Raw genomic sequence first — 13672 nt, 5'->3', positions numbered from 1 at the left:
CTATATCTCAACTGCAGAGCCTGTATTATTAATTTCATAAATTGTAATGGGATATTAATCCTCACTGATACTAACTGGTTAAGCTATAGAAGGGCAAGGTGGTAGAATTTCTATGGAAAAAATAAATAATTACTGTAAATACTCTTCCCAAACAAACAGCAAATAGGTATCTTTCAAGCTGTAATCATCTTTCACCTAGAGTGTACTTAAGTCTACAGAAATGATGTCGTTAGCCTTTGAAACAAGATTTCATACTGTAATAATAAACAGACAAAAGACAATCCAAGTACAATTTTTTAATAAAGATAATTACAAAAGATGGAAAAATCAGCTCAGAAAGGCCAATTACTTCTTTAATAGATCAGATTTTTTTGACATAATAACTCACATCAATTTTAAATACTATCACATAAAGCATGGTGGAGAAAAGAAATTTTGTTTCATAATTAGAAAAACTCACAATAAAACTTGCCAAGAAAAACAAGAACAAAAAAGCCATTTGAAAATAAATACAGTCCATGCCAAAGTAGTATAAAATGAAGCCAGAAGTCTTCAAAAAGAAAACATTTTCCTTTCAATATTTTCTCTTTTTAATAATTTTCTGAAATTGGTGAGACTGTCAAATTCAGGGGTTGCTGAGCTGTTCTGATTTGGTTCTGTTAAAAGAGGCAACGTGAAATATTAAAAATGGCAATCTTGGTTAAAATGCACTGACCTATTCTGTTGATCAGGTCCTTTAGGCTCATGTCAAGAAATGTTAACAGCTGATAATGTCTTAAGTGTTTCTGGAGTAATGAATGCCTTAATCTTTCTAGTGATTTTATAATCTATTCCAAGTTACCCTGTAAAGGCTGGCACAAAATTGTGTGGCCAAACATTTACATATTTACAATAAAATCCTCAACTGTTTTTACTTAAAAATTGTGCTTAATGTCAGCTCAATGTTTCTTAAATTTACCTATCTCACAACACTATAAAATCATGTACACAGAAATAAGAACACCACAAAAACCATTAAGTGCACATATAAAAGGTAATAGCAAAAAATGGTCTCAGATAAACTGTGTACAAAAAACAAACTGATGGATTTAGTTATACTGATTAATACTAGTCTTTTGGTAGGTTTTAAAGGCAACAGGTAAGGAGTCAAACAGATACATATAAACCAAGAGGTAAGGTAGCATATACTGTCTTATATACCAATACAGGCTAAAATTCGGAGCACCACATAATCATGTTCTAAGGTTCAGTCTAGTATTTCTAAAGTGTGTACACAAACACACAGACACCCCAACATGTTTAGTATTTTTACAGTATGTAAAAAGTATTTGATAAGAAATATCATTTACCCTTTGGTATCTGTTTTATCACCACTGTTGTCCTTGGATTTATCTTCTTCTTTAACATCTAAAAATAAAGATTAGGAAAAGATTAAAACCTATTTTGAACTATAAAATATATATACATATTATTTCAAAATATATTTTTAAAATATAAAAAGCCATCATTCAATCTTATTATTCAATCTAAATAAGCTTTGTGTTGGATGTTTCCTAAACAACGGCAGTACAAGCTTTCAATAGTCACAGGACTGGGGAGGGAAGAGAAAACGTGGCCCTAACTCTAGATTTTGACCTACAATTTTTAAAAAAAGCTTTCTGTGGTGGTATTTCATTTTTTCTGTAGGATGAAGAATTTTAACAATTGCAAGGCTGTATCAGAAGAGCCTCATCACCAGATAGAGGGTTTATTTTTTAAGCACAGGAAAGATTAAGATTTTAAAAACACCAAAAAGAAAAAAAGAAAAAAAAAAAAAAAGAAGATATACTGACAATGAAAGAAAAGAAAAAAAGCTAGAAAAATCCTACAGCTAAAGTTAAGTCCTTCTTAACCTCAGTCTTGGCTCAAATTTGATGTCAATCAGTACACAAATACAGACTGAAGCTATCATTGTAATACAATGGGAAGTTAAAACTACAAAATGGTAGACAAAGAACTGTATGTAGCTTACTGACAAGTGAATCTGTAAGTAAAAGAACAGAACTAGATATGTCAGATGTTATAGATTCTCAACTTTCTAGTTAAAAAAAAAAAAAAGAGGCACCTTAACTCACATAACTTCCATTTTATAGATACAGGAAAAGTTGGATCACTATCTCTAAATCAGTATTTTCACATGCTACAGGATCAAAATTAACAGATTAGTGTCCTCATCACCACTATTTGCATTAGGAAATGCATCAAGTGCTGAGAATATAAATATTTAAGATACTGTGTTCCCTAGCCATGAGCAGCTCAATCTAGCAGGGAGACAAAATCCCATAATATGATGTGTTAAATAAAACGGCAGAGGCATGTGTAAGTGTTCTGGGAATTCATATGAAAGGTAACAGATTCCAGTAGCAAATTCAATTGCCTAAAGCTGACACACAATTTTAAAGTAAGGTAATGTATCAAAGTAGTATCTTCTCCCTAACCCAGGTTCCCAAATCCCCTATCTTTCCTCAGAGTTTTTAATGTTTTCTTCAATTTCTGAACAAAATCCATTGTTTGACCTTTTTCAAAATGGCAAAATTGGTCTAAGGATAATGTAACTCTTCTTTGTGGTTTCTCCCATTAAATAAGGTTTAGGTAATTAAAATTTACCTTGTAAGTTCAGTTCTGACCATACACTACGAATAGACTCATCATTAATTACTTTGTCCTCTCTCTTACCCAATCTATATTCACAATGCAATTTCACTATTTTAAACCTGCTATCAAGAAGATAATAAGGTTTAAGCAAATAGAAACAATAACATTTATATAAAACCTTTTAAGAGCTAAGTACCATTTATATGTAAGAAAAAAAGTGTCATCTACCTAGCACACTTCCCCCTTTGATACTTGTGAAACTGACCTCAGGATCTCATAAAAATTACACTGTAGCTCAATTTTAAAAATTTACAATTAAAACACAATTACCAAGAAACAAATCTGACCTGCTTTTTTGTCCTCTGTTTCTTTCTTATCTTCTTCAATTCTAGCCTTTTTTGCGCCTTTCTTATGATCAGCCACATTTCTTCGACCTCCTTCTCCTTCATCCTCAGAATCTGAGAATTCTTCATCACAAGCTATCCGCTTGTCTGATGCTCGAACTGCACAAAAGATTTTAACAAATTTTGACAAAAACAGTCACAGGCTTTATAATCATTACAGCACACTCATACAAATGCACTAACCAGTTACCATATTCAAAGGTAAAGGATAACAGGTGCCTAGTGACTTTAAGATTTGAACAGAATGAATGGTTTGCTTAATACTGAAAACTCTGCTTTCACATACAAAGAAATGGTTCAAAAACACATAATAAGATTTGGGGGAATCTCTTTTTTTTCTTTTAAAAATGCTTTTAAAAATTTCTGGGAAAAAAAAAAAAAGGGTGTTTTTCTAATAGAGGATGGGAATAACGTCATTATTTAGAAAGTAGTATTTTACTTCAGAGCTGACAGGTAAAGCAGACCAAATAGATAATACTAATACCAAACACATTAGACAGTTTATACCATTACACATGCCATTATGCTACAATCTTAACAATCATATTAAGTGTAATGAGAAGTTATAAAAATCAAACAGATGTTTATTTAGTTCACCATACTTTAGATAAATATGTCTTCTCATTAAGTTCCAAATATAGTAAAGTGGACAATTTTTGAAAACTTTCAATCATATATGTATATCCAGTCATATAAACCGAAACTGCTGACACCCAAATCAGGTTTTGAGACATCACATCAGAAAGCTAAATCTCCGATAATGGCAAAAATGACAATAATAGTGTGCTCATTAGTTCTTAGGCCACTAAAACCTTCAATTAGAAGTATCATTTTGACAAACCAGAGAAGTCAAGGCATTATCTTACTAGAAATTCTCTTGTCTGGATCTTCTCCATCTTCATCGCCACTGTCTTCATGAACAGCATCTTCTGGAATAGCTTGCATCTGGACACCAGGTGCATGAGGTAACATGCGCAAATTTTCAAATAAACGCTGCCTAATTTACACATGCAAAGTTTATTAGACAAAATAGTTTTTAGCAATTCTTCTTACATGCAAGAGAAAATACTTAGCAAAAAATTTCATCTTTGATCTAGCTAAACCCATAAATTAAAAGGTCTCTCTCTTGCCCAGACTACAGCCCAATGGGAATATAACAGCTCACTGTGGCCTTGAACTCCTGGCCTCAGCCTCTGCACTAGGACTACAAGCATATATCACCATGCCCGGCTAATTTTCAAATTTTTTGCAAACAAGGTCTTAATATTGCCCAGGCTGGTCATAAATTCCTTGTCTAAAACTATCACCTGCCTTGGACTTCCAAAGCATTAGGATTACAAGCATGAGCCACCTTGGCTGGCCAAGGAGGCACTATTTTAGTCCCCCATTTCAATGATGAGAAAACATAAGCACAAAGGCAAGTGAACTTATGTCATACAGCTTGTTTGTGGTACAGAGGTGACTCAAACCCATGTTATGGACTATAATGTCTCTACTTGGCTTGTGGACACAAAGCTTTAAAACAATATTTCAGACAATGAAAATAACTTACAGTGCCCCTTGCAATTTTAAAATACATTTCAACTAATAAAAAAAATTCTGTCCATTAACTGAAGAAATTAAACGGTTGAACATGGTGGCTCATGCCTGTAATCTCAGCACTTTTGAGAGGCAAGGTGAGAGGATCATTTGAAGCCAGGAATTCGAGACAAAGCAATATCCCATTCTTACAAAAAATTCAAATATTAAAAAAAAAAAAAAATCAGTAACTTATGTTTCAAATCCTTCAGAAAAAGACAAGAGACATATCTAATAATGTTTAAAGGACACACAACACTTGGCCCTCTAAAACATCCTAAATCTTTGTTAAGATAAAATGTTTATCTAAACAATCCAATGATTTCTTACTTTATCTTTTCCATATATTCTGGCGTGTTCTGGTTTGTCATATTTGAAGGACTAATATGCAGTTTGAAGTCTGGTCCAAAATACTCAAAGTAATCATTATATGGCAACTCTAATGAAAACAACAAAATTAAGTTACATATTACAAGCTTAGTTTTCACAAAAATCCATGCACAGAATCCAGATTTAGGTAGTGAAATATGTCCAAAGAAACTGTTTAAAAGTGAACACAAAGTGAATGTTCTCCTATTGATAAAGAATGGTGTTTAATTTAACCGTTCATCCATATATTTCTATATACAGACAGCCTCTGACTTTCAACAGCTTGACTTACAGTTTTCTGGCTTTCTTGTTACAACGCCAATGTCATATATTCAACGTCATGTATTCAATAAATTACATGAGATAGTCAACACTTTATTTTTATAAAACAGGCTCAATATTAGATTATTTTGTCCAATTGTAGGTTAACCTAAGTGTTCTGAGCACATTTAAAGTAGGCTGTGCTAAGTCATGATGTGTGCTAGGTTAGATGTATTATATCAATTTTCTACTTATCATACTTTCAACTTATGATGAGGTTTATCAGGACCTAATTGCAACATAAGTGGAGGAGAATCTGTATTGACAGTTCATACTATAAAGACATCATAATAAGAACACTTACCATTGGGAATCTCACAATCAAGGGCAACTGCTGTCTCATATGTCCAACATCGAGCAACATTACGGATTGTATATCCACCTCCTCCAAGCATTAGTAACGGTAAGTTAAAAGTTTTTACAACTTCAACACATTTAGCATGACCTAAGACAAGAAGATTTGGGTAACAACAAAATCTGCATATTGTAACAGTTTGAAAAATAAATTTTAAAAAGATAATAAATGCAAAGAAAATGTTATTCAACCAAAATGGGTTTTCTAAATATTTAAAGAATAAAAACGTAAAAAGTTTCAAGTCTAAAACTCCTTTCCAAACACATTTCACACAGTAACACATATTTAAAAATTAAGACATAACTAGCTATTTTAGCAAGTGTCCCTGATGGAAAAGTCAAGTACGCAACTACATTAAGATTATAATACGAATATACACTTATTTTATTACACAGAAAGATGTGCATGTAGGGTTACATGGTGAAAACAATCAGATTACAATAAATCATTATGTATAACCTAAATTTTATTATCATTTCTTTCCCTATGGACATATATAAAATTATTATGGAAAGTTATACAACATAGTTTAAACCTGGATTAATTTTAGGTAGTGGTATTATGAGTTTTCATAACTGACTTAAGAATTAAAAATATCTATTACTATTTTTGAAAATTTCAATCAACTTTTATGTGTAAAAATTTAAATATAATATTAATAGTAAACCTAACATAAAAGCAAGTATTTTCTCTGGATAAATGTCATGTAATTCAATAATCATTTATAAGTTACCAGTAAGTTCCCTTCCCAGAATATTACCAGTTAGGCACATAATTCAATCTTGAAAGAAAATCCTTCAATTACAAAAGACATTCATGCATACTGAAGATTATTCAGAAAAAAATTAAAAAGGGACAACAAAAAAACTAACCACCTAAAAACAACATTATTAAAAAATCGTTTTTCTATATTTCCTTCCAATTCAGAGTTAATTTTACCAACTTTATCTGTTCTCTTCATGTAATTGTATACTGTGGGAATTTTCATTAAGCATTCTTCAATAGTTGCACTATGTGGTTCACATAATTACAGCACCCAATTTTTAGTACTGCTACTACAAAAGTTTCTCATTAATAGATAAAAACCATTTCAATATTTTTAAAGACAAAACAAACATACAAAAAGTTAACTTACAGGCTTACAAGTAAAGATAGCTAGTTAAAGAAAGACGTTTACTTTTCCTTCAGTCCAAAACTTGACAAAAATGACTGGAAAGGGATTCTTTTTAAAGGCCAAAATTCATAAAAATGAAGAATGGGAGAGAACACAAGAGCAAGAACGTAACTGAGGGCAACAAGGAGATGGACAAGAAATAACTAACTTCAGCAGATCTGAAAAAGTTGAATCAATGCTGGCAGTGGAGACACTCAGAATGAAGTTTTAAGACTTGGAATTGCAAATATCCTTATATGCTTTACACAACTGAAACTCTATTAGCTAAAATACAATGTGAACTTTTTTTCTAAGAGTGAACTGCTGTAGTTTATAATTATAAAACCTATTAAGTACAAAAACATTAAGGACTTTCAAGTCAAACAGGAAAACTGACAGTTAATACATATTTTTAAAAGTACATTAGGTAGATCATTTTTGAAAGTTTATAAACATTCTGAGGCAAAAGATGGTTATTAACACATTAAGTTACAATATGAGGGCCGGGCGCGGTGGCTCAAGCCTGTAATCCCAGCACTTTGGGAGGCCGAGGCGGGTGGATCACGAGGTCAAGAGATCGAGACCATCCTGGTCAACATGGTGAAACCCCGTCTCTACTAAAACTACAAAAAATTAGCTGGGCATGGTGGTGCGTGCCTGTAATCCCAGCTACTCAGGAGGCTGAGGCAGGAGAATTGCCTGAACCCAGGAGGCGGAGGTTGTGGTGAGCCGAGATCGCGCCATTGCACTCCAGCCTGGGTAACAAGAGCGAAACTCCGTCTCAAAAAAAAAAAAAAGTTACAATATGAAACTGCTGCTGTTTAACCACTGTTGACCTACAAAGGGACAATTAATTTAGTATCATTCATCTTAAGAATAGTATCATTCAACTCTTAATACTAGCTGGTATAGTAGCAATCATAACCTCAAAAAAGCTTTTAATATCTCTATTTAGTTGTCCAATTCCATTTAGACTAGCAACTGTTCTGGACAAAGTTCTATTTGAGAATTCTCCACATCTTAGAGAATACAAAGCAAGTATCAACTTGCTACCTAAAAGTTCACACAGAAAAAAAATCTCTAAAATCATACACAAACACTCATGATAAAAATCATTTCTAACCTACATATAAATTTTTAAATCTTATTAAGTAAAATTTCAGATTTATTCTTACACCCTAGAAGTCCATTCTCCATGATGGTGATATTTTGCTTTGGCCTAGACTGCAATCATATGCTGATTTCAACATATGATTAAAATTTAATATGTAGTACAGCACTCCTAATCTCCCACATGGTTTTCATCAGCAAGCTACATGAGAAGGTGCTCCACCAAAACGTGAGAAAAAATTAAGGACAGAGAACAGAGCTGCCACGGGCATCCAATACAACAGAAAAGCAAAGAATAGTTGTGTGTCCCCCTCCAGGTCTGCCGAAAATGGTCATCAAAACATGAACAGATGAGAAGGCTGTTTTTCAAGAAGCTAAAAGTGAAAGAATACTCAGCGAATCTGAACACATGAAGATACTCAGACACCAGTAGTTTAGCAATAAGTAGAGAAAAAACCAAGCAAATGAGAAACATAGGAACAAGTAAGAGGCAAAGAAAAACTGGATAAGATGGAAAGTGTTTAAAGATGCTGCTGTGAACACTAAATATCACAACCAAATTCTGATTTGTAAAAAGAGAGATATGGGAAGGGTACAAGCATACTGTGGGCAAAGTGGTGAGGAAAGCTAAACTCTCTTACTACTCAATGAGAAATGAATAATCCAATTAAGTAACCAAGAATGCATGTTATTTACACTCAAACAGCAAAAACATTCAAAAATAGCTGCCTTGGGTTGAAACTACAATAAACCTTATAAAACTAGTCATACATAAATGTACATATAAATCTGACACAATGAAACAAGAATAATTCTAGTCATACATACAACAGACAAAACTACAAGAAAAATGCACAGAGTATAGTGTTAAAACAGCAGGCAAGAAAAGACAATGAGAACTTTTATGGGAAGTTCCTGAGTGGAAGAAAAACCATTTTTTTAATGGGAATACCACTCTTAAATTGCTTACCTTTGACTGTTAGATTGAAACAACCCAGTCTATCACCAGATAATGAGTCTGCACCACACTGTAATACCACAGCACTAGGTTGATACATCTCCATCACCTTTGAGATGATCTACGCACAAGGCAACAAATGTTAGCATCTCTAATAACATTCTGAAATTCCATTCCAATTTTGAAAATAATAATACTTACAGGCTTAAATATCTGACCATATGACTCATCATCTATACCATCTCTCATTGGAAAATTGACAGCATAGTATTTGCCTTTTCCAGCACCAATATCCTAAAATACATAGTTAAAATAGATTTTAGGGAATAATCTATTATAAGTAAGTTTGACATTTGTTTACTACATTTTGAAAAGATTAAAAGACAATATTAAGGATCCAATTTTGAATTCATCTTAGAAGTTGAGACAGGAACAATCAAATTGAGAAAGAAAATAATAAAAAGCAAATAAGTATATGCTCCAGTATTTAAAAGACTGCTTGTAAAGCATACAAGAACCATTTCCAATTAATCTATAGTGATTATTTTTGGGAGAAAAGATATTTAACACAAGCAGTTAAAGGCAACGAAATTACATTATTACATTAAACCAGAAAACCCATTACAAGCAGAATATACAAGATGATGAGGCAACTTTACGAGTAAACCTGTGGAAAATAAATTAAGCCAAAAAGCCCTGCAGGACAATCCTCTGCAGAATCCTTCCAGTAGTTCACAATCTCTTGGTGTGAGTTGACTTATGATGAAAGAATGACCCAGACTTTCTTGAAGATTTAATAGCTACTGACCAAAGCACCAGATTTGGTCTGTTTTTTTGAGACGGAATTTCGCTCTTGTGGCCTAGGCTGGAGTGCAATGGCGCGATCTCGGCTCACTGCAATCACTGCCTCCCAGGTTCAAGTGATTCTCCTGCCTCAGCCTCCCAAGAAGCCGGGATTACAGGCTTGTGGCACCACACCTGGCTAATTTTGTATTTTTAGTAAAGACAGGGTTTCTCCACGTTAGTCAGGCTGGTCCCAAACTCTCGAGCTCAGGTGATCCGCCCACCTTGGCCTCCCAAAGTGCTGGAATTACAAGAGTAAGCCACCACGTCCAGCCTCGGATTTGTTCTTTAATTGGACTTCCAACTAAATTTTGTTTCTACCTGTTGAATGAGTACCACTTCAGGCATGAATCTCTCTCAAAAGATGCAAAGGTTCCAACTACATGTACTCTTAAGTGATATACACATGTATTATATATACTTATTTATTTGCATCTGTCATGCATTTGTTTGTACGCATGTGTATGCATTTCTGTGTATATATATGCATTCCTAGAAGACACTGTATAGTACAGACATTTCTACAAAATAGTACTTTAACTGCAATACCAAAGGATTGCGAGATGCCTAATTCTTTTCTTCTGCGATGGAATCCCACTCTGTCACCCAGGCTGGAGTGCAGTGGCGCGATCTCAGCTCACTGCAACCTCCACCTCCTGGATTCAAGCAATTTTCCTGTCTCAGCCTCCCAAGTTGCTGGGACTCCAGGCAACTACCACCATGCCCAGCTACTGTATATATTTTAGTACAGACAGGGTTTCACCATATTGGTCAGACTGGTCTCGAACTCCTCACCTCAGGTAACCCACCTGCCTTGGCCTTCCAAAGTGCTGGGATTACAGGCATGAGCCACCGTGCCGGGCTGGGGGCTGGGGGCTGGGGCGGAGGGGGGTCACCTAAGTCTTATGTGTGTTAAATTATAATGTCTGAAGATCCATTAATTTTTAGGATTACTAGCACTTGTGCAAGTTATTTCTGAACCTCTCATGGAATAATCTTAGCTTCAGTCCAATTTTACAAAAGCAAAATTTACATGCAGTATTAGAGTTATAAGACCCAACATCCAATGAGAAAAAAGCAAGCTGAATTATACACCTCCTCTCCCAATTTTTCTTAAAGAAGCCTAAATTTTTGTTACATTTATTAACTAAATACAAGTCATACAAATGTGGAAAAGCCAAAGTATTGTGAACCCTTACACTCCTGCTGCAGTTAAAATACAGATGAAATATATTTTGACCCTAAGATTTCAGAACACAGAAAAGTTGGTCAGCACTTCTCATCCTAAATGCCACTAACTAGCTGGTAACTCAGAACTGCTGCCCTTGTTAGACTAAGCTTTACCTCTTCCAGGTCTCATTCTGCAACTGCTACTATACCACCTTTCTATTTCTTCCACTAGACCACTTGAATTAAAGCAAACAGAGTTTCAACAATGAGCTAAGCTCAGAGTAGCCTTCTTTTCAGCCTTAGAATGAATTAGCAGGCAGAAAAAGGAGCGCTGATTAAATTAACATCCAAAGATACACGTGAATTATAGAGAAAGTCCAAATATAGCTGTACATATAATGTAATGATTGATTTTAATTCTCTCAGTTATAGGGACACGCTTAAAATATTCAAATGTTATCCTTAGAACATCATTTTATACAGTGATTATAAAATCTTAAGTGAGGAAAACAGATGTTGAAAGCCATTCTCAAATCCTTCTAAAACATGCATTCTCTAATATTTTCAAAAACTTCAAACTGTAAGAATTATGAATAACTGAAAAGAGACCATAGGGATATCCACCTGCTGTGAGAAATTAAAAGAGGTTTCCATTTGCCACTTCTAAGATAAACTAGGATTATGCTGCAAAGATATTATCTTATTCTTTAAGCTTAAATCAGGGAAGAGTTTTCCTTGACTTCCACTAGGACATAATGGTTGCTGACAAAAGTATTCTATCAGTTTAGGGCAGTGGTTCTCAAACTTTAAGGTGGAGAATCACCCAGAGTTTTTGAGCTCTAAGAATGAGTGTTTCTAACAAGTTCCCAGGTGGTGCTAGTCTGCTTTCCTCAGTTAGGGGCCACTGTTTGAGAACCACTGGTCTGTAAGATAAGACCAGGTGGGAAACAAGAGAAATTGAAGGAGTTTACTGGCAAGGAAATGAAATGACAAATCCGCAATTTTAAAAGCTAAATCGTTTGAACTCAAACCAAACATCTGACCTCCCACCCATCTATAAGTACAGAAAAGTTTTACTAAGATATCTCTTTTACTTAAAGGGTTTACTGAGAAAGTTATCACATTATGATTTAATAGAGAAAAGCCATACAGCTCAAGAATACTTTAAAGCAACTCTTTAAACTCTCGTTTCTAAATTGTAATGACATACCATAGATATGAAAAATAGCCTTAATAAAATAGTTTAGAACTTTGTTCAATCCCATTATAAGATATATCTCCCATATAATCCAGGCTGAACCAAAAACAGCTGTTTAAATTACTGCATAAATTTCAACATGCATGTAGTTAGGTTCAAAAAAACTGTAGTGAGACAAAACACCTTCAATGAGTTTAGAGAAAGAGAATTTGACAAGTGGTTTTCAGTTATAAAAGAAAAGAGCATCAAATGGAAAAAGGTAACAGAAATAAAATAGAACTACACTTAATTTAACAGGCAGGCAGGGCAACACTACAGTATTCTTTACCTAAATACATTACCAATTTTAGAAGCTCAAGAAAAAAAAGATTAAAATTAGACCTACTAAAAATCAAGACCAATCACAAAAGAGAAGAGCAGAACCTAAAAAGACCTAGTCTATTTTTCTCCACCGATCTTTACAATCAATAGCAACATAGGCTATTTTGAACTACATAGGTAGTTTTGAAGATTCAAATTGAACATCAAGAGAAAGGCTTCATGCTTCGTAGATAGTCAAAAATATTATTCAACCAAAGAAAGCTGAGAAAAAGAAGTCCTTAAGTTCTCATTAAATTTTTGCTTATAGTCAGCAACAGTGAATTCTAGCAGACGTTACTGCATACAAAATAATTTAATTCTGCATACAAGTTTCAAATTATTAACTCAGGAACAATACTACTGCAAGTGTAGGATTACTAATCTCCTAGGTTCATCTCACAATATTTATTCAGACAGAATTTAGTCTTACCCTCAAGTCTCCTGTGCCAGGAAAGTATTCCCCGTATTTATGGAATGATACCGTCATTACACGATCTGTTGTATAAAAAGCTTCTTCAACACCATCACCATGATGAATATCTATATCAATATATAAGACTCTCTGATGATACCTGAAAACAAATCCATAAGTTTTTGTTTTTTTCTTTAAAGGTTCTAAGATGGGAAGAAGCACCATGAATTCAGGAAGCCTAATTTTGAGCTCTTGCATTCCAGAATGCTTAATCATCTTTTACTTTCAGCCTAAAAGACTATTCAGATATCTGAGGTTTGAGCCTTAGGCCTTTAAATATCCACTGGTGGCCCAATGTAGGTTAAAAAATATATATTTGCTCTCTTTGTGAAATATGTTCTATTCTACATGCTTCAAAAATATAGCACATATTTCTAATATATTAAAAACTGAAGATTACACCATATTCAAGATTGCTACTTTAAAACACCTCTGCAATAAATCTTCAACATTATAAAACAGGGATTGGCAAACTATGGCCCATGGCCCAAATTTAGCCAACTGCCTCTTTTTTACAGCTTTGAACAAGAATAGTTTTTACATTTTTTTTAATAGTTTAAAAACAAAACCAAGAGTATTTTCTGACCTGTGACATTTATAAAAAATTCAAATTTCAGTGTCCATAAAAATGTTTTACTTAAAGATGGCCATGCTCAATTGCTTATTATTTGTGGCTTCATTTGAACTGCAGAATTGAGTAGCTGTGACAGAGGCTACATGGGCTACTCTCATCACTTGAAACTAGTG

The 13672-nt window shown here is 33.9% G+C and overlaps 1 protein-coding gene across 1 annotated transcript in view; it reads right to left on the bottom strand.

The window, feature by feature from the left end:
• Positions 1-281: 281 nt before the first annotated feature.
• HDAC2 (histone deacetylase 2) overlaps positions 282-13672 on the bottom strand; it is a 29442-nt gene continuing 16051 nt past the window's right edge. The window contains exons 6-14 of the mRNA XM_032274983.1: positions 12884-13025; positions 9084-9176; positions 8895-9003; positions 5611-5751; positions 4947-5055; positions 3905-4035; positions 2982-3137; positions 1350-1407; positions 282-656 (exon numbers count right to left, since the gene is read on the bottom strand). Of these exons, the coding sequence (XP_032130874.1) occupies positions 626-656; positions 1350-1407; positions 2982-3137; positions 3905-4035; positions 4947-5055; positions 5611-5751; positions 8895-9003; positions 9084-9176; positions 12884-13025 (970 nt within the window). The 3' untranslated portion in view covers positions 282-625. The remainder of the gene's footprint in view (positions 657-1349; positions 1408-2981; positions 3138-3904; positions 4036-4946; positions 5056-5610; positions 5752-8894; positions 9004-9083; positions 9177-12883; positions 13026-13672) is intronic.

Source organism: Sapajus apella, unplaced genomic scaffold (assembly GCF_009761245.1).
Source record: "Sapajus apella isolate SASKATOON/1434 unplaced genomic scaffold, GSC_monkey_1.0 scaffold6, whole genome shotgun sequence".
Lineage (NCBI taxonomy): Eukaryota > Metazoa > Chordata > Mammalia > Primates > Cebidae > Sapajus > Sapajus apella.
Note: the sequence above shows the minus strand (reverse complement) of the source record. Positions and strands in the feature narration are given on the sequence as shown.